Source organism: Mustelus asterias, chromosome 15, assembly GCF_964213995.1.
Source record: "Mustelus asterias chromosome 15, sMusAst1.hap1.1, whole genome shotgun sequence".
In the NCBI taxonomy this organism is placed as follows: Eukaryota; Metazoa; Chordata; class Chondrichthyes; order Carcharhiniformes; family Triakidae; genus Mustelus; species Mustelus asterias.
The window spans coordinates 49822060-49843757 of record NC_135815.1 but is presented as its reverse complement, the minus strand read 5'-3'; the positions used below and the strand labels follow the sequence as shown (position 1 = coordinate 49843757).

Here is a 21698-nt window from a genome sequence, read left to right as displayed (position 1 = left end):
TTGAATGGACTTATCTTGCATTAAGTTGATCTTTCTCTGCACCCTAGCCATGACTAACACTACATTCTGCACTCTCTCGTTTTCTTCTCTATGAATGGTATGTTTTGTCTGTATAGCACGCAAGAAACAATACTTTTCACTATGTTAATACATGTGACAATAATAAATCAAATCAAGAAGGGTTGTGCAGGGTTGGATCACGAAGGGGGTCATGATGGGGTGGCAATCTGATTTGCCAACAGCTTTCCAAGGTGGGACTTCCTTCCAAGAGTGGATGGAAGTCCTGCCTGCTGCCAATCAATGTCGGGGTCTGAGTGGATGGGTATAACACCGTATCCCAGGATGGCAGGTGATGAGCACTTGCCATCCTGAAAATTCTGGCCAACTTTTTCTCATAAATCCATGAACATATCCTTATGCAACTAAAAATTCTACTTTTCCCTTTTCTACCACTGGTATTTGGTAATAAGCAAGGGGTTTCTTTGCCCATGTTTGATCTGATGTATGACATATCATGGGATCCGGAATAAATGTTGAGGACTCCCACAGCAACTCCCTCCCAACTACAGACCACTTTGCCGACTCAGACTGTTGAAGAGAAGGGGCTGATGATTGGAAGTGGGGGGTTGGGGGAAGAGAAGGGGGCCACTGACTGTAGTGGGGGGGATGGGGCCGACTCTGATCATGGTTGGACAGGGGAGCCCCTGAGACCTCTGTTCTACTCTGGGGGAAGTTTAAACAGGTTATGATCAGGATACCCTGATCTCTGCGCAGCTGGGTTTTATGGTGTGTTTAGGCTCCGACCCCCCCCCACCCCAGTATGACTGTGTGAAACACACCACCTTGATTTTGTTTTGGCAGTGTGTCGTAAGATCTGGGGAGAAAACTGATCTGTTTCTCTGGTTTTCTCACCAGAAACAACACCCTGCCATTTAGCCCAGTATTTTTTGAGTCCATTGTTAAGATTCCTGCACTTTCCCAATTCTTTGTCTCTATACTTTGGTCTCTTAAAGAATCAGCAGGTATGGGGAGTGGACAGGAAAGTGAAGTTGAAACTGAAGATTAGCAATGAGATCCTACTGAATGGCACAAGGAGGTTCAACTCGTTGTGAGGTCCACTCTTGTTGCTATTTCTTATGTTTTTACACAGGTAACTCTAAAGGAATCACCATGAAATTGGTTGCAATTGTAGCACTTTGTCTACAAAATCACAGAATCTTTACAGTGCAGAAGGAAGCCATCGGCCTATCGAGTTTACACTGGTTTTCTGAAAGACCATTCTAGTTCATCCCGTAACCTTGCACATTACTTCAAATGGAAATCCAATTCCCTTTTGAATACCTTGATAGAACTTGCCTCCATCACCCTCTCGAAGTTCATTCAGACTCTAACCTCTAAGTAAAAAAACCTTTCCTCACATCATTTCTACTCCTTTTGCCCATTATTTTGAATGTGTCCTTATGTACTCTTGAGAGGGAACAGTTCCTCAATGTTTACCCTGTCCATTCCCCTCAGGATCTTGAATAATTCTGTAAAGTCTCATCTCAGCCGCCTTTTCTTCAAGGAAGGCAGATCTAATCTTCCCAATCTATCCTAATAGCCACAGTTGTTAATCCCTGGAATAATTCTTGTGAATCACTCTATGCTGTCTCCGACACCTTCACAACCTTCCTCAAATAGGGTGTCCAGAACTGGACACAGTATTCCAAATGAGGCCTAACTCGTGTTGTATATAAGTTCAACATGACCTCCTCATTCTTGTATTCAATTCTCCTATTAATAAAACCTAGGATACTATGTGCTTTATTAACTGTTCTCTCAATATGCAGTGCCACCTTCAGCTCACTTGGCTGGACAACAGCTTAGTGATGCAGAGCAACACCAACAGTGCGGGTTCAATTCCCATACTGGTTGAAGTTTTCATGGAGGCCCCACCTTCTTAACCTTTCTCCTCCCCTGAATGCGGTGACTTTCAGATTAAATCACCACCAGTCAGCTCTCTTTCTCAAAGGGGAGAGCAGCCAATGGTCTTCACAGACTATGGCAACTTTATTTACTTTATGCCAAGGTCTCTTATTTTCTGCACTTTCCTTGGAGTTTATTTCATACTGTCTCTCCACATTCTTCTTGCCAAAATGAATCACCTCTGACTTCTCTGCATTGAATTCCATCTGCCACTTGTCTGCCCACTTCACCAATATGTCTGTCCTTTTTAAGTACAAGAATATCCTCAACATAGTTGGCAATGCTCCAAATCTTTGTATCAGCTGCAAATTTTGAAATCATACCCTGCACACCACAGTCTGGGTCATTAATATAAATCAGGAAGAGCAAGAGTCCCAATGTTGAACCCTCGGGATTCCTGATCCGCCATGGTGGGCACCAGCAGAAGATCTTGCAGGAAATTCATGTTGGATTTTGGGCCTCCCACTGAATTCTTCCCCCACTGCTCAACATTGAACCCATGGGAGAATTCTGCTCACAGTTTTGCAATAATTCCATGATGCATGTCCATCAACAATTTGGAATAATTGGAATAATACATTTTTGTGCATTGCAAATAGAGATGAAGTAGAATTTTGTAACTATTCTTAACCATTTACCCCCAGAATTTTAATCGTTACTTCAATTTTATATTCGTCCTGTGAAAAATGTAATCACTAAATTGAAGGTTTCTTATTGTGATATCACAGCAGAGGGTGAAATTCATCAAGGTGCGGCAGCACAAAAGCGGTGATAGTGAATCAACTGCCTATTTCCTATGCAATTCGATTTCCTTTTCTTCTGAAAATAAATTACACCTCATAAAATCTCAACGGCTTTTAAACATTTTTTTGTAGAGTCAGAATTATTTGAATAAATCTAATTGCAAAGACTTTAATCAAGATGTTTTTCAAATTTAGATGTTCTGACCTTTCCTCGACAGACAGAACGTACACAGTCCAAAAGCTGTCCTGTCTCCAACTGGAATGGTCGACATCGCTTCATTTCTTGATCCCATAGTTTTACTGCACCTCCCTCTTTTGTCCTTTTGGAATTAAGAGCAAATTAATCAGTTTTACTATAAAATGCAAATTATTTTAACACTTCTTCTTCATGTTAGATTAATAATATAATGAATTGTCACCTGCATTCAATAAATCACAAACACAACTTTGAAACTGATTCTATTCCTGTGGTTTATATGCATATGAATTTATATTCAGAGGAATGGCTATGCTTTTCCAGAATTAGTCATTCTTGTAACCTTCTGTATAATAATGTACCTGTCTAGATTAATTATTTGCATTCATTTTCAAATGTACGTGATTTATTGATTATTGATTTACATTTACTATTTTTGACCCCATATTAGGAGTTTCATCAAACTTCACAATTCACTTCATAATTGTGTATTTAATAAAACAATTTAACAGACATGAGAGGGAGGTTGCTGAACCTGACCACATAATAAAAATAGGACCAAACCATATTTTCTCTAATTAATATTTCAGTTATAGTACTGTATGGCATTAGGTTAATTTTTACTAAGTTCTGCTGATGGCTGGAACCTCACCGGCTGGATATACGTTTAGGAAACCCAGGCATTGATGATCCTACATCTAATGCATAATGCATTTTGCAATATCGACAGTGTTTTCCCAGGATGAACCTTGCTATGTATTTAAAATTGTTAATGATTGGTTAGTAAGTTTGCAGATGCATAATGGACAGTGAAGAATGTTATCTAGGATTGCAAAGGGATCTTGATCAATTGGACCAGTGGGCTGACGAATGGCAGATGGAGTTTAATTTAGATAAATGTGTGGTGATGCATTTTGATAGAACCAGGGCAGGACTTGCTCAGTTAATGTAGGGTGTTGGGGAGAGTTATAAAACAAAGAGATCTAGGGGTACAGGTTCATAGTTCCTTGAAAGTGGAGTCACAGGTGGACAGAGTGGTGAAGAAGGCATTCGGCATGCTTGGTTTCATTGGTCAAAACATTGAATACAAGAGTTGGGACATCTTGTTGAAGTTGTACAAGACATTGGTAAGGCTATACTTGCAATACTGTACAGTTCTGGTCACCCTATTGTAGAAAGGATATTATTAAACTAGAAAGAGTGCAGAAAAGATTTACTAGGATGCTACGGGGGCTTGATGGTTTGAGTCATAAGGGGAGACTGGATAGACTGGGACTTTTTCATGCAAATATAATCAAACATAAAATGTCATACTTCTTGAGAGTTGCTAAATATAAGCACCTCACATTGAGTATTATGTCCATTTCTGAACAATGTACCATGTGGCGATCATCCTTGCCTTCCAGGAAGTACAAAGAATGGCACATCAATTGATAAATGATATTGCGCACAGGTGCTATGAAAAAAGAATTACGGTACCAGGGATGTTTAACTTGGGATAATAAGTGACCGATCATTGTTAAGAGGGAAGACTGGGGGACAATCAATAGCTGGGAGTGGGAAGAAGCCCATGTCCTACTTCTATTTCGTCCAGCTGCACATTCAGATAAGCATGTGGTAGGTCCACATTGTGCAGATTCCATTCAAATAAATATGATTCTACTTTTAAATGTTTCTGACACGTGCTTTTGCCACCGGCTCATCGACCTTATGCAATATGCCAGACAGCACACTTTCAGTGGGAAATGTGCATGTACTGCCTGCCCACTATACAGGGGCTTATGAGGCTCTTCAGCATGAAAAGAACTGGGTGCTACACAGACAAATTGCCAGGCCTTTATATCCTACAGTACTAATAGTTAAACAAATCTTATAGATTGCAAACAGTTTTCTTGGATAACTAATATAATCTATCGATAGAATTAAACACATGTCTATGTCAAATAGCAAACAGAACAGTTTTTAACTTGATATGTTTTCATTCGGATAGATAAAGCTCCATAAAAAGACATTAAAGCATATAAAAATGTATCTTACGGTCTTTCCTTGCCTCCAGTGACAATCAAGCCATCCCTTAGTGTTGTGTACATCGTAAAAACAGGCCCTGTATGGGCTTTTGCTACAACACGGGTTAAAACATGATCCTTCCAGACATATACATCTCCATTTATGGCACCAGTGAAAGTAAGATTGTTCTATAAATGAGTAGTATAAGAACAAATTGTCAAGAAGAGACTGGTCATAAAACTTAAGGTGAAAACAAAAATAAATTCTTCCATTTATTTACAAAGGCAATAATAAATCTTTATCGTTCATTGGGAGGAAAATATCGTGGTTTGCCACAAATTTGTCTTGTTGTCTATCAATGAAAAATTATATTTCATCAGCTCTTTAATTGTTGTTTTGTCTGAAATCATTAATAGTCAATCTCTTTGGGTATTGCAAACAGAAAATCAAGAACTGGGACACAAAATTTGGAATTGTGGCACTGCTGGAGACGGTACTACAGAAGCCATACTATCCAAATTGGGCACGCTGTTCCTTGTATAATGAAATAGGATTAATTGATAACCTCATTGTGAAGGTGCCTCTAGGGAACAGAGATCACAATATGATTGAATTTTACATTCAAATTGTGGGAGCGAAGAGTGCGTCCAAGGTTTGTATTTTAAATTTAAGGACAATTATGAAGGTATGAAAGTGGAGCTAGCAAATACAAAGTGAACTGGCAAATGTGGTTAAAGGGTAGGTCTAGAGAGGTTCAATGGCAAACATTTAAAGAGATATTTCAGAATACAGAAAATATACACATTCGAATGAGAAAATAAAAATTTCAAGGTGAGGGCCCACCATCCGTGGTTAACTTAAAAAAAAGTTGACTATCAAATTTGAATTGATAAGGAAAGTAAGGAGGGATGGCGGATTAATTAAACAGGTATTTTGCATCAGTCTTCACCATGGAGGACACAAGTAGCATGCCAGAAATAGCTGTAAATAAGGAAATGGAAGGGAGGGAGGAACTCTGGAAAATTACAATCTCCAGCGAAGTTGTATGAGCAACTTGTTGGGGCTGTGGGCTGATACATACCTGGGTCCGGATGGACTTCACCTTAAGATCTTGAAAGAAGTGGCTAATGAGAGAGTTGATGCATTGGTCTTAATTTTCCAAAATTCCCTAGATTCGGGAAGATTCCATTAAATTGGAAGATAGTAAATGTAACTCTTCTCAGAAAGGGAGGGAGACAGAAAGCAGGAAACAAGAGGTCAGTTAGCCTAACATCTATCATAGGGAAAATGTTAGGAGCCATTCTTAAAGATGTTATAGCAGGCCACTTAGAAAACTTCAAAGCAATCAGGCAGAGTCAACATGATTTTGTGAATCATATCTAACCAATTTATTAGAGTTGTTTGAACAATCACATGCTGTGAATAAAGGGGAACTGGTGGATGTACTGTAGTTAGATTTCCATAAGGTGCCACATCACAGGTTATTATAGAAAATAAAAGCTCACGGTGTCGAGGGTTATATATTGGCATGGATAGAAGTTGGCTAGCTAACAGGATACAGAGTTGACATAAATGGGCCCTTTTCTGGTTGGCACAGGGATCAGTGCTGAGGTCTCAACTTTTACAATTTATATAAATGACTTAGATGAAGGGCCTATGAATATGGGCCTGCATCAATCCTAGCCAAGATCCGCACACATGAGGACGGCCTAAACCGGGATGTTGGATTTATGTCACATTATCAGTAACCCCCACAGCTTGCCTCCTGGACTTGCAGAATTTCACTAGCTGTTCTGTCTGGAGACAATACACATCTCTTTAACCTCCACCCACATTGTCTGTACATTTAAGACCTGGCTGGCTGTAGAGATTTGCATTCTAATCAGTATTCTGTAATTTGATTTCTGTGTCTGTTTGCACTGTTTGAGAACAGATATCCACTCCATCTGACGAAGGAGCTGTGCTCCGAAAGTTTATGGTATTTGCTACCAAATAAACCTGTTGGACTTTAACCTGGTGTTGTGAGACTTCTTACTGTGTCAATCCTAACAGCCAGAGCAGCAAGTCTGGAGCTGGGGCCTTCACTCCCCGGCCTCCAACTCCTCTGACCCAGAGAGCTGCGACCTTGTGCTTCTACTGCTTAAAGATTACTAACACCGCTCTTTTAAATTTACTTGCAGGTCTAGAGATCCTCTGAAGGAAGACCCCCGACCTAGCAGTGACCCAGAGGACCCTATCACGTGGACTTGGCCATTGGCTCATCCATTATCGTAACCCCAGAGACCCCATCCACTTGCTGACCTTCGACCTGTCCATGCCGGAGCATGGTATGAACATCCTCCGAAATCAAACCACAGCCTGACGGCGACCCAAACACCCGACTGCGCAGACCGAACTGCCGACGCAGGAACCGTGACCATGGCAACAAATCCTCTACCCACACACCGACCAAAGCGAAGAACCTCACTGGACACACTTATACCCTTCATACCGAATACTACTCTCACCATCTCCCAGGCATGAAAAGAAGCAGCCACTCCAGGAAGTGTGGGAAACACGCAGGCCTGCAGGTGAGAGTGAAACAACATAGGTCCCAAGACCCCCCTCTCCAACTTACTCCTGGCAAATATCCAATCTCTGGAAAACAAGCTAGATGAACTTAAAGCCAGACTCACTTTTTTCAAAAGGAACAAGAGACTGATGTCTGCTCTGCTTCACGGAGACATGGCTCACTCCTGTTTCACTGGACTGTGCCCTACAACCGGAGGGCTTCTCATTCCACTGGACCGTACAGCGGCCTCCGACAAAGATAGGGAAATGGGATCTGCCTTCTAGTCAACACCTCTTGGTGCCCAGACATAGCAAACTGGCGAGTTTCTGCCCGCCACCGGACCTAGAATACCTGACACTGAAATGCTGCCCCTACTACCTTCTGCGGGAGTTCACCTCTGTTATCCTGACAGCAGTTTACATCCCACCCCAAGCGTTGGTGAAGACGGCGCTGGATAATACATATACCACTAGTAGCCTTGAGACGAAACTTCCCGAGGCCTTGTTCAGTGTGGCTGGGGACTTCAACCAGGCCAAACTCAAGAATGTCCTACCAAGAAACCATTAACACATCTCCTGTTCCACCAGAGGCCTAAACATCCTAGACCACTGCTACACAAACACCAAACATGCCTATCGCTCTATTGCCCGCCCACACCCTGGCAAATCAGACCACAAGGCTATGCTCTTGTTGCCAGCTTACAAGCAAAAACTGAAATGGGAGAATCTGATAAAGAAAGTCATGCAATGTTGGTCTGAGGAATCAGATGATCTATGGGGCTGCTTCGAATCAGTGGACTGGTCAATATTTAAAAATTCAAGTGTGGAAGTTAGGTTACAACAATTGTGAAAATTAAAGTTCCATAATTGTCAAAAAAAAAACTCTGTCAAGTAATGAAAAATTATTATTAGTCGAACACGGCCTTCAGTAAGGCCAACACTGACGTACGCAGGATAAGCGAGTGTATCTAAAACCTTGTTCCATAAACATGGCATTCCAGGTTAGGACAGCAGGATGAAAACAAAGAACAAATTACCATGGCAATTACCAAATAGCAAGATATGGGGACATATTATGCTAATGAAGGATTAGTTTTCTATTGGATAAGAAAGGGCTATGCTGTGATTGGTGGATATGTATGTCAATGAAAGATGTTAAAAATCTCTTGTTCTTGATTTGCTGTGATTGACTATAACTGCTGAGCTGTTTCTCTGTGACCTCAATCGCTCCGGTCATTCAATTTACTTGTGCACAAGTAATTAAAGACCTTGCATTGGATGCATGGTGTCCAGCGCTGTTTGTGTCAAGAGTCAACTGAGTGTGCCTTTGGATTACTGTTACCCAAGAGAATGCCAACACTTCGAGTCAGTGGACTGGTCAATATTTAAGAATTCAGTGACCAACCTGAATGAGTATGCTACTACAGTAACAGACTTCATTAGTAAGATGTAGAAGACTTTGTGCAAAAGAAGCAAATCCGTGTGTTTTCCAACTGGAAACTATACCCTAACCCCCCCTCAGAAGCCTCAGCTGAACCAGTATCGGAGGTCACCATCACAGATGTCAAATCAACCCTCTTGAAAGTCAATCCACAGAAAGCGACTGGCCCAATAGGGTACCCAGACGGGCACTCAGATCCTGCGCAAACCAGCTGGCGGATGTATTCACAGATATCTTTAATCTCTCCTTATACTGATCTGAGGTCCCTACCCTGCTTCAAGAAGATGATCATCATCCCTGTATCAAAGAAAGGTCAGGCAGCGTGCCTCAATGATTATCGCTCGGTGGCTCTGACATCCATCATTATGAAGTGCTTTGAAAGGTTTGTCATGGCATGGATCAATTCCGGCCTCCAAGATTGCCTGGATCCACTACAGTGCGCATTTCGCCCACCGTAACAGGTCCACAGCAGACACCATCTCCCTGCTTCTACACTCAACCCTGGAACATCTGGATAACAAAGACACTTATGTCAGACTCCTATTTATTGACTATAGCTCAGTCTTCAACACCATTGTTCCAACAAAACTCATCTCCAAACTCCATGGCCTTGGGGTCGGCTCCTCCCTCTGCAACTGGATCCTAGACTTCCTAACCCACAGACCGAAGTCAGTAGGATAGGCAACAACACCTCCACAATTTTCCTCAAGACTGGTGCCCTGGGTACTGTGTCATCAGCCCCTTACTATGCTCCTTATAAACCTATGACTGTGGGGCCAAATTATTCCAACTCTATTTTCAAATTTGCTGTTTACACCACTGTAGTTGGTCAGATCTTGTAATGATGAGATGGAGTACAGGAAAGAGAGAGAGAGAATCTGGTGAACTGATGCAATGACAATCTCTCCCTCAATGTCAGCAAAATGAAGGAGATAGTCATTGACTTCAGGAAGCATGCCCCTGTCTACATCAATGGGGATGAAGTAGAATTGATCAAGAGCTTCAAGTTTCTAGGTGTCCAGATCACCAACGACCTGTCCTGGTCTCTCCATGCCAACGCTATAGTTAAGAGAGCCCACCAATGCCTCTACGTACTCAGGAGGCTAAAAAAATTCTGCATGTCCGTCATGACTCTCACCAGCTTTTACAAATGCACCATAGAAAGCATCATCCCTGGATGTATCACAGCTTGGTATGGCTCCTGCTCTGACCAAGACTGCAAGAAACTACAAAGGGTTGTGAATGTAGCCCAGTCCATTACGCAAACCAGCCTCCCATCCATTGACTCTGCCTACAGTTCCCGCTGCTTCAGAAAAGCAGTCAGCATAATCGATGACCCAATACAGCCTGGACATACACTCTTCTGCCTTTTTCCGTTGGGGGGGAAAAAGAATACAAAAGTCTGGGATCATGTACCAACCGACTCAACAGTTTCTTTCCTGCTGCCATCAGACTTTTGAATGGACTTATCTGATATTAAGTTGATCTTTCTCTACACCCTAGCTATGACTGTAACACTACATTCTACACCCTCTCCTTTCATTCTCTATGAATACTATGCTTTGTCTGTATAGCGCACAAGAAACAAACTTGTCACTGTGTATACCAATACATGTGACAATAAATCAAATCAAATATGGTTGCTAAATTTGTTGTCGATGCAAAGGCAGGTAGAAAAGTAGATTGTGAAGAGGACATAAGGAGGTTACAAGAGACATAGATTAAGTGAGTGGGTAAAGATCTGGCAAATGGAGTATAACACAGGCAAATGTGAAATTCTCCATTTTGGTTGGAAGAATAAAAAAAACTTATTATCTAGTGGTGACAGATTACAGAGGTCTGGCATTCTGAGGAATCTGGGTGTCGTGCATGAATCACAAAAGGCTAATATACAGGTACATTAAGCTAATAGAATGTTATCATTTATTGTGAGGGGAATTTTTTTACAAAAGTAGGAAGGTTATGCTTCAGTTCTACAGGGCATTGGCGAAACTACATCTGGAAGGTATCAGTTTATTTAAGGAAAGATGCAAATACATTAGAAGCAGATCAGAGAAGGTTTACTAGACTAATACCAGGAATGGGTGGGTTGTGTTATGAGTAGAGGTTTGAAAGGTTAGGTCTGCATTCACTGAAATTTGAAGAGTAAGAGGCAACTTGGTTGATACCTTTAAGATCCTGATGGGTCTTGACAGGGTACTCCTTTTACACCTATAACTATGTGGCCAAATTCCCCTCCAACTTGATTTTCAGGTTTGCTGATGACACCATCGTGATGGGTCAGATCTCAAACAATGATGAGACGGAGTACAAGAAAGAGATAGAGAATCTGGTGAACTGATGCAACAACAATAATCTCCCCTTCAATATCAGCAAAATGAAGGGGATAGTTATCGGCTTCAGGAAACGTAGTGAAGGACATGTCCCTACCTACATCAATGGAGATGAAATGGAAATGGTCGAGAGCTTCAACTTTCTAGATGTCCAAATCACCAACAACCTGTTCCTGGTCCCTCCATGCTGACACTATAGTTAAGAAAGCCCACCAACGCCTCTAGTTTGTCAGGAGGCTCAGGAAATTTGGCATGTCTGCTACTACTCTCTCCAACTTCTACAGATGCACCATGGAAAGCATTCTTTCTGGTTGTATCACAGCTTGGTATGGCTGCTGATTTGTCCAAGACCACATGAAACTACAAAGGGTTGTGAACGAAGCCCAGCCCATCACACAAATCAGCCTCCTGTCCATTGATTCTGTCTACACTTCCTGCTGCCTCGGAAAGGCAGCCAGCATAATCAAGGACCCCGCGCACCCCAGACATTCTCTCTTCCATCTTCTTCCGTCGGGAAAAAGATACGAAAGTCTGAGATCGCGTACCAACCGGCTACAACAGCTTCCCTGCTGCCATCAGACTTTTGAATGGACCTACCTCATATTAAGTTGATCTTTCTCTACTCGCTAGCTATGACTGTAACACAACATTCTGCACCCTCTCCTCTACGTACAGCATGCTTTGTCTGTATAGCACGCAAGAAACAAAATTTCATGTGACAAATCAAATCAAAATCAAAAGGATGTTTCCTTTTGTGGGAGAATCTAGAACTAGGGGTCACTGTTTAAAAATGAGCTATTCATTTAAGATGAGAATATTTTTCTCTGATCATAAGTCTTTGGAACACTCTTCCTCAAAAAACAGTGGTAAAAGAGTCTTTGAATATTTTTAAGGCAGGGCTAGATACGTTCTTTAAAAACAAGGGCGTGAAAGGATATTGTGGGTAGGTAAGAATGTGAGGTTACAATCAGATCAGCCATAGTCTTATTGAATGGCGAGCAGGCTCAAGGGGCTGAGTGGTCTACTCCTGCTCATAATTTGTATGTCCTGCAGCTACTTCTAGTATAGTGCCCATGTTAGGAAAAGCACTCAAATGTGCATCCCGTGAATGCACCAGAAACCAGCAAACTAGTATTGTCATGATGTCAAATAGCCCTACTGATAGATTTGATAAATTTGTACCATGTAGGTTCATTCAACATATTTGCTTGTCATTACTAAAGAACATGCATTCAGTTGTATGAGGGATTTAGCTTTTGGGTTATTTAAAGCACTGGGCACCCAAGTTGCAGGTGAGGCAATTTAGAATAACTTCTGCTATTGTAAAGTCTCTGAGTACTGTTGAATATTTTTGGAGGTATTGTGGTGAATTCTGGGATTTGTCAGCAAGTATTACTGCCTCCTCGCAGGGAGGGCAGAGGATTTGGTGACCGTCCCACAAAACGGCTACAACACATATGGGGGCAGTAGTTGCAATGCCTTTAGATCAGGAGCAGGAAGATGGAGCAGAGGATGCAAAGAGGGCAGCTCTATGTGATGCCTTCTGCCAATTTAGAGCCAAGCTCCTCTATGCTTCTTGACAGTGACAGGAAGCTGCCTGCCAGGCCATGCAGTGTACCTAATATCTCAGTGTGCACTTTCATCAGCATTCTCCTGTATGCTGCCCCCTCAAGTCCTCTGTAGCAGAACTCATTTGCAATCTCATTTTCCAGCGGGCTGGCACACGAACTATCCTCTTCCACTGGCCTGGCAACAGCCAACTTGTACCCAGTGACTCAACACAATGCAGATCACAACTTCATAAGGCGTCAGATCAAGTGAAGGGGCCTTTTCAGTGCTGTTGCTGATGTACTCCCAAGTTTTATTGCAGGACGAGTCTCAGATTAGCAGCACACGATTAACAAAAATATAAATCTTTGTTTTCTGATAATGCAAATTCATTAGTTTTGTATAGCATCTGTAAATACTACTTACTGCACCAAAGGCAACAGATAGCATAGTTTGCATCCTCGCGTCATTCACAGTTCCAATGCTCCCTTTCTTGGAAAGTAATGCTCCACCAGCCAAAGTCCAAAATTTTATATGTTTTATCCCCACAGAAACAAATTGTGTATCTGAATCTGGACGGAACTCGATCACAAAAATCCTCTCATTATGGGTACTTTTGCTAGAAACTCTGACACCTAAAATAAAAGAAAAATAACACATTTGATTAAAAATGTACCTGTTCTGTCTGATATAAAGTATTCCTGCAAGATTTTGCCCTATAGCAGGGCAAAACAAACTTGGACCAAGGATAATCTTTTTAAAAGAGTTTTATCTAACTTGAGCAACAATATTTTGCACATTAGTTATTTAATTAGTTACAACTTTTCCACAAATTCACCTGATTTTTAACAAATAAATCTAAAGTTGCAGAATCACTTTCTTTTGATCAATTGTGAATAATCTATAACATTCAATGTCTGTGAGGTGTATAGGGGTCATCGTAAATTAATGCAGAATAACTAAGCATTCAGCAACTAGCTGCTAAGATTAATACTAAGTTTTTACAGAGGGTGTGCAGCTGAGAGCTAAAGTTTGGCTTAGCTGGAAGTCTCATTCCATCAATTGATACTTGAGACCCCCAGATTTTTCCTACAGTCCTACTCACTGGACATGAATGCATTCTTCCCATTATACTGCTAAGTATGGTAGAGACATGTTGATCGGAATTTATTTATACTCTGCTCCCAAGGTGCATCAGCCTACCATCACCAGGGACAGTTGTTACACATTGCTTTTATAAAATTTGTTCTCAGGATGGAAGTGATGCTGGCAAAGGCACAATTATATTGTACACTCACTGGTGACCTGAGAGGCAAAAGTGGACCTTCTCCTTAAAACCCTACAGTGCTTGATTTGGTGACACTAACTGCAACAACAACTTTCAACCACATAGCACCTTTATTAGACATCCCAAGATGCTTCACAAAAGAGTACAGAAACCCAAGAAGGATGTTACAAGGGGCGATTAAAAGCTTGATCAAAGTGATAGGCTTGAAGAATATTATGGAGAAGCAGAGAACAAAGTTCCAGGGAGCCTGCTTTGACAAAGGGTCGTCTGGACTCGAAACGTCAGCTCTTTTCTCTCCTTACAGATGCTGCTAGACCTGTTGAGATTTTCCAGCATATTCTCTTTTGGTTTTAGATTCCAGCATCCACAGTAATTTGCTTTGATTCCAGAGGGCCTAGACAGTTGAAGACACCTACTGTAAGAGTAGGATGAATAAATGGGGAATGTACAAACGCCAGATTGAGAAATGTGGTCAATTGGGTTGTTTCAGTGCTGTAGCAGGGCCAGAAGCCAAGTTGGAGAGTTTCAGACATAGATTTGTGGGACAGATGATCACAAATTTGTGAGCTGGTAATATGTCATGGAATTTTTAGAAGAAAGGGAGATTGGTAATGGGGTAGTAATTATAAAGCGTGGTTGTAGATGTTTTTTTTTGAGGAGTGATGATGACAGATTTGAAAGGGAGGTGGACAGTGTCGTTGTAATCATTTATATCAACTAGCATGGGACAAGGAAGCGATTTGGATGGTCACTGGTTTGGTGGAAATGGAGAGACATTGCATCTTGTATAGAAGACAAGCCCAGGGAAGATGAGAGGAGACGAGAGAGAATCTGGAGAAATATGAGATTGGGACTTAGTAGGGAGATCTTCCACAAACCCCAAGAGGCCAACAGCGAACACAATGAGACAGCCAATGAACCGGAACAGCCGACAGAGAGATCCGCAGTGCAACCGAAGAGGAAAGAGTCGAATTGGACTCCTCCGGAAGGCTGCTGCCCTCGACTTGACATGTATGCCCAAGCCGTCAGGAGGTGCGTCAACATCAAATTCATCAGCTGCACTCACAAGACAGCCCCGAACATCACCCAAGCACGACGCAACGCCATCCACGCTCTCAAGACCAACCGCAACATTGTCATCAAACCAGTAGACAAAGGAGAAGCAATCGTCATACTGAACAGAACGGATTACTGCAAAGAAGTGTACCGACAACTGAACAACGAGGAACACTACAGACAGTTACCCACAGATCCGACCAAAGAACACACCCATCAACTCAACACTCTGATCAAGACCTTTGATCCGGACCTTCAGAGCACCCTCCGTGCTCTCATCCCACGTTGGAGATCTCTACTGCCTTCCGAAGATACACAAGGCAAACACACCCGGCCGTCCCATCGTATCGGGCAATGGGACCCTCTCCGGCTATGTCGAGAGCATCCTGAAACCCATTGTACAAAGAACCCCCAGCTTTTGTCGCGACACTACGGACTTCCTACAGAAACTCAGCACACATGGAGCAGTTGAACCAGGAGCACTCCTCGCCACAATGGACGTCTCGGCACTCTACACCAGCATCCCCCACGATGATGGCATTGCTGCAACGGCCTCAGTACTCAATGCCGACAACTGCCTGTTTCTAGATGCAATTTTACAACTCATCCGCTTCATCCTGGACCACAATGTCTTCACTTTCAACAACCAGTTCTTCATCCAGACACACGGAACAGCCATGGGGACCAAATTCGCACCTCAACATGCCAACACCTTCATGCACAGGTTCAAACAAGACTTCTTCACCGCACAGGACCTTCAACTGATGCTATACACTAGATACATCGATGACATTTTCTTCCTTTGGACTCATGGTGAACAATCACTGAAACAACTATATGATGACATCAACAAGTTCCATCCCACCATCAGACTCACCATGGACTACTCTCCGGAATCGGTTGCATTCTTGGACACATGCATCTCCATTAAGGACGATCACTTCAGCACCTCACTGTACCGCAAGCCCACGGATAACCTCACGATGCTCCGCTTCTCCAGCTTCCACCCTAAACACATTAAAGAAGCCATCCCTTACGGACAAGCCCTCCGTATACACAGGATCTGCTCGGATGAGGAGGATCGCAACAGACACCTCCAGATGCTGAAAGATGCTCTCATAAGAACAGGATATGGCGCTTGACTCATCGATCGACAGTTCCGACGCGCCACAGCGAAAAACCGCACCGACCTCCTCAGAAGACAAACACGGGACACGGTGGACAGAGTACCCTTCATCGGCCAGTACTTCCCCAGAGCGGAGAAGCTACAGCATCTCCTCCGGAGCCTTCAACATGTCATTGATGAAGACGAACATCTCGCCAAGGCCATCCCCACACCCCCACTTCTTGCCTTCAAACAACCGCACAACCTCAAACAGACCATTGTCCGCAGCAAACTACCCAGCCTTCAGGAGTACAGTGACCATGACACCACACAACCCTGGCACAGCAACCTCTGCAAGACGTGCCGGATCATCGACACGGATACCATCATCTCACGTGAGAACACCATCTACCAGGTACACAGTACCTACTCTTGCAACTCGGCCAACGTTGTCTACCTGATACGCTGCAGGAAAGGATGTCCCAAGGCATGGTACATTGGGGAAACCATGCAGACGCTACGACAACGGATGAACGAACACCGCTCGACAATCACCAGGCAAGACTGTTCTCTTCCTGTGGGGGAGCACTTCAGCGGTCACGGGCATTCAGCCTCTGATCTTCGGGTAAGCATTCTCCAAGGCGGCCTTCACGACACACGACAGCGCAGAGTCGCTGAGCAGAAACTGATAGCCAAGTTCTGCACACATGAGGACGGCCTAAACCGGGATCTTGGGTTTATGTCGCACTATCAGTAACCCCCCATAGCTTACCTCCTGGACTTGCAGAATCTCACTGGCTGTCCTGTCTGGAGACAATACACATCTCTTTAACCTGTGCTTAATGCTCCCTCCACTCACATTGTCTGTATCTTTAAGACCTGGTTGGCTGTAGAGATTCGCATTCTAATCAGTATTCTGTCACTTGATTTTGTGTCTCTGTATGCCCTGTTTGAGAGCAGATATCCACTCCATCTGATGAAGGGGCAGCGCTCCGAAAGCTAATGGCATTTGCTACCAAATAAACCTGTTGGATTTTAACCTGGTGTTGTTAAAACTCTTACTTAGTGGGGAGAACCATTGAGGATGACTAACTTGTTGGGCAAGGGAAAAGGATGGGTGCTGCAGAGGCTTCTGAATGGATGGTATCAATCTCAGTGACAAGAAGCTCATAAGCTTGTTGTACTTGTTCTTGGAGATAAAAATGCCGTGAACAAGAGAGAAATTTAAGCAGATCGTATTTGTGACAAAAAGAGACAAGGAGTTATTTTTACAGTCCAGGATAATCCTGAAGTATGTGGTTTTGGCAGTGGACATCAAGGCCCTATAGGGTTTTATGTGGTCTAGCCAGATGTAACAAGGATGTTAATGTCAAGATACATTCAAGTCTGTGCCAATCATACTTGAGGGCACAAAGTACCAAAATCAGAAACTGACTGGGTGGAAAGACAGACTATAATGGGATGAAAGAAAAAGCCAAACAAAGTCTCTGTTCTATTGCTACTGAAGGAAATAAAAGACAAAATATTTTGTTAATCATTTTGCCTTCTACTGAGACATCATAACATAGCATTGATGCATTTAGTGCAGTATCTACAATCTGTTCCTTAACTCCTGTCATAAATCGGTGAATGTAGGTCAGTGGCTATGTAAAATAGAACAAATAAATAAATAGTTTGCTAATTATAATAAGCTTTAAAATTTACCTTCCTGCCATCTCCAAACAGTGATAGTGTGTTCAGGATCAACACCCAATGACAACAGTAACTTGCCAGTGGCACTGAAGTTAACATAACTGACACCCTTATTATGGGAACAACGGAGAATAGAAAGCGTCTGCTTGGTTATGACATCCCACACGTGAATGGATGGAGTTGTCCCTGGTAATTTTAGAAATATTGTATGCATTAAAATGAAAGTATTAAAAGAGCAAGACAAATACATTTAAAACTTGAACTGATTTTTAGCACCTTGTATAAATATTTTTATTAATTGCTTGCATATTTTCTGAAAATTCAGTCAATTAATATAGTTCAGGCAAGAAACATACACCAAGGGTTTTATCCTAATGCTATCTACTAAGCACTGCAATGAACTCAACAAAATCATGGGTTGCATAACCACATGTATCTGCTTTATGAGCAGATACATTACTACAGTTTCACCTGGACAAGGAAGTCAGTGAAACTGCACAAATAAAACTAGAGAGAATGGGGGAATGACTGGGGTAGGGGAAAGAGCTGATAGCCTTACCTGTTGTGTCTGTAATATCACCTGCATTGAGATAGCAATTGCAAATGAGGACATATTGAGCCTAGATAAATTATATCTCTGATCCTGAGGCATCATACAACAGTATCAGAGGAGAAATACTGATAAATTAAACATGCAAAATGGACATGAAGTAAAATGTGTTTTTAAGAAAAGCAAAATTCTGATTTGAAGCTAAAATACAATTATGACTCATTATTACATTGATAAAACTTTATTACCTAAACTAGACTGTTAAATGTACCACAATTTAAATCATTGTCACTTATTTTACGAGGTTTAGATTATAAGGTACTTATTCCACTCGTAAACAGTAATTATCACACTAAGTAAATAATTTCTTGTACTTAACAGTACAAATGGAAACTGACCACTAATACAATAAGAATACTGAGCTATATTTGAAGACCAGTAAAAATGACAACATTATTTTATATCTCCTTTTGTTCACCTAAATTAAAGAATCAAATGAGCAGTTTAACGCAATCTTGCAATCTCCTGAGGTCAGTAGTTACAATGTTTTATTTTATGGCATACTTAAAGGGATGGTATTGACATTGTTAAATATCTTGAACATTTTAAGATTTGAACAGGGGTTATTGAGAAATTGAACAGAATTTAAAACTGATGCTTTAATGCAGTACTGAGGGAGTCTGCACAGTTGGAGGTTCCGTCTTTCAGATGAGACATTAAACTGAGACCCTTTCTGTGAGAGGGAAAAAATCCCATTCCATCATTTGAAGCAGGAACAAGGAAGTTCTCTTAGTATCCTGGCCTATATTAATCCTTCACCAACATCACAAAAAAATCTGGTTATTTCATGTTTCTGAGATCATCTTGTGTGCATATTGGCTGTCATAGTTCCCCACCTCAGAACAGTGAATATATTGCAAAATACTTCATTGGTTCAAACATGTTGGGACATCCTGAGGTCATGACAGGCACTATATAAAAGCAAGTCCTTTCTCTTACAGCAATCTATATACTAAGTCACTGTAAATGGTATTTGGAAATAAGGAAATAAACATTGTTTTTGAAGCTGTAATCAGGAGTCCAGAATGGCATGTTGCTTTCCAAATGACAGTGCAAGGAACATACTAGAGCAGGTTGAAATTTTTTTGGAAAGAAGTATTATCATCTAGAAGTCATGGTTTATGTCAGAGCCAATGATATAAATAAAAACATAATAAATGTTTTGCAGTGTGTGTTTGAAATGCTAGGATGTAAGATAAAGAATAAAATTTGAAAGGTAATAAGCTCATATGACCTTCCAGAGTACAAAATTGGGTTTGCTAGTACTCACTGTTTGGGCACAATGTGTGCCATTCATGAATGAAAAAAGTGTCTGATGCATTTGTACACACTTTTGCCATGAATACTGTTAGGTGACATTTTGGTGAAGGTGTTAGTGCATGGTGGTAATAATCCACTAAATGCATGTAAAGCAGGCAGGTCATGACATCTATCAGCATGTTGTGCAGATTTGACACTAGCGATCCCATTTTGGACTCATCAATGCACTGTCTCAGAGAATGCGGGATGAGGGGATTGTCGGATGGGAGGAAGAGGTCTAGTTATGAGGATACCATCATTCTCAGAGATTTCACCTCTACTACTGGTCATGACCTCAGCAACAGCTATTTCAATAGCAACCAGAATCATCTGCTCCACTGGGGTTAGAACTTGCAACTGCACCTGTCCCCCCAAATTAATTCCTGCTACCTATGGTTCCCTTGTCCTACAAGAGAGAGGAAAGATTATCAGTTACTGTTGTGCAAACATGTTTGGGTCATGATTGAATAGCTGGTAACGTGAGCAACTGGAAAGATGTGGGTGAGCCTTTCAGTAGTGCTAAGTTGAGAGGGTGCAATGAATCTAGTATGAATTCTAGATAATATTGTTGGTAGGTGAGTAATAGGAGCTGTAGTGTACAGAGCAGTGGCTGAGGTTAAAGGTGCAGTTAGTAGGATATGACATTTGAATTTATGTTCACTAACCTTGATCACTTGTGTGAAGCCACTGAACTTATTGTGTCACCACTTCCAGGTCCTCTGAACGTGACTCCTGGTATTGACCTCCATGGCTATTTTCTCTCACTGTCCTTGGGCTAGTATCTTGAATGCCTTCAGCTCTCCCGTGGGTACAGGGTATCTCTCCTCCTCTCCATTTCTCACACTAATACAATGTCCAAAAACCTTGGAACTCATTTCCTCCCATGTTTTGTCATTTCCCCTATGTTTCACAGGACAGATCCACTTCCCACAAGACCCAGCACTCGCTGCAGCCACAATGAGGTGATGCATGAGGCCAATCAATAGTGCTGACTGCAAAGATCATGCTGATGACCATGGAACACAAAGTTGATTTGTTAGCTATAATTCAATTCATATATAATGAACCCTTCACCTGTTTTGAGGGCTATCCAATTTAGATCCCAATTTCCCAACGTAAGGTATTGGTTACAGTTTGGTGAGTCTGAAGAAATCATCTTAGTCATAATTAGCTTAACTGAGAGTCCCAAGATGTGATTGGCCATGCTAAATTGCCCCTTGGTGTCCAAAGCTGTAGGTAGATGGATTAGCAATGCAAGGGGTTACATGGATAGGGTGGTGGGGGTGTGGACCTGGGTAAGATGCTGCTTCGGAGACTCAGTGCAGACTAAATAGGCCAAATGGGCTCCTTCTGCACTGTAGGGATTCTATGGTTTCATATGGACTCTTAGGGTACAAGCTAAGAGCTGTCTCCATGCTTGTTGGTACACTTGGCTCTGTTGAACACTAGATTTATCCTGGGTGTGTGTAATGTGCTCTCTTACATCACTGTGTGAGCAATATTGCATGCAGTCCCACATTAAACCTAATGTGCCAGACCTTGATATGGTATTCCCCCCACCCCCCAAGTCTTTATCTATCCAATGTATTTTAAATGATTATAGTTTACCATACAATATTATTATCATACGTTTATATGGTTATCACTACTCCATCTCCCTCCTTCAAGTCCTTGAATTCAAAGGTTAAGGCGGTCCAGAGGCCTTTGACCTTTCCATATTAATTTGCGCTATTGTCAGAGTCATCGTAGGCTCTCTTGCTGCCGGTTCTTTCTGTAGGCTTGGAGGTTGATCTGGCATCTGGGTTATGGTTTCATCCTTTTCTTTCGTGTTGAACTGCATTTGGTCAGTTTGGCTGCTGTGCTCG

At 42.0% G+C, this 21698-nt stretch overlaps 1 protein-coding gene across 1 annotated transcript in view; it reads right to left on the bottom strand.

Annotated features, from left to right (window-relative positions):
* Positions 1-21698, bottom strand: part of LOC144504500 (echinoderm microtubule-associated protein-like 6) — a 376096-nt gene that overhangs the window by 33274 nt on the left and 321124 nt on the right. Inside the window, exons 32-35 of the mRNA XM_078229865.1 lie at positions 17937-18110; positions 13210-13418; positions 4942-5099; positions 2914-3028 (exon numbers count right to left, since the gene is read on the bottom strand). Of these exons, the coding sequence (XP_078085991.1) occupies positions 2914-3028; positions 4942-5099; positions 13210-13418; positions 17937-18110 (656 nt within the window). The remainder of the gene's footprint in view (positions 1-2913; positions 3029-4941; positions 5100-13209; positions 13419-17936; positions 18111-21698) is intronic.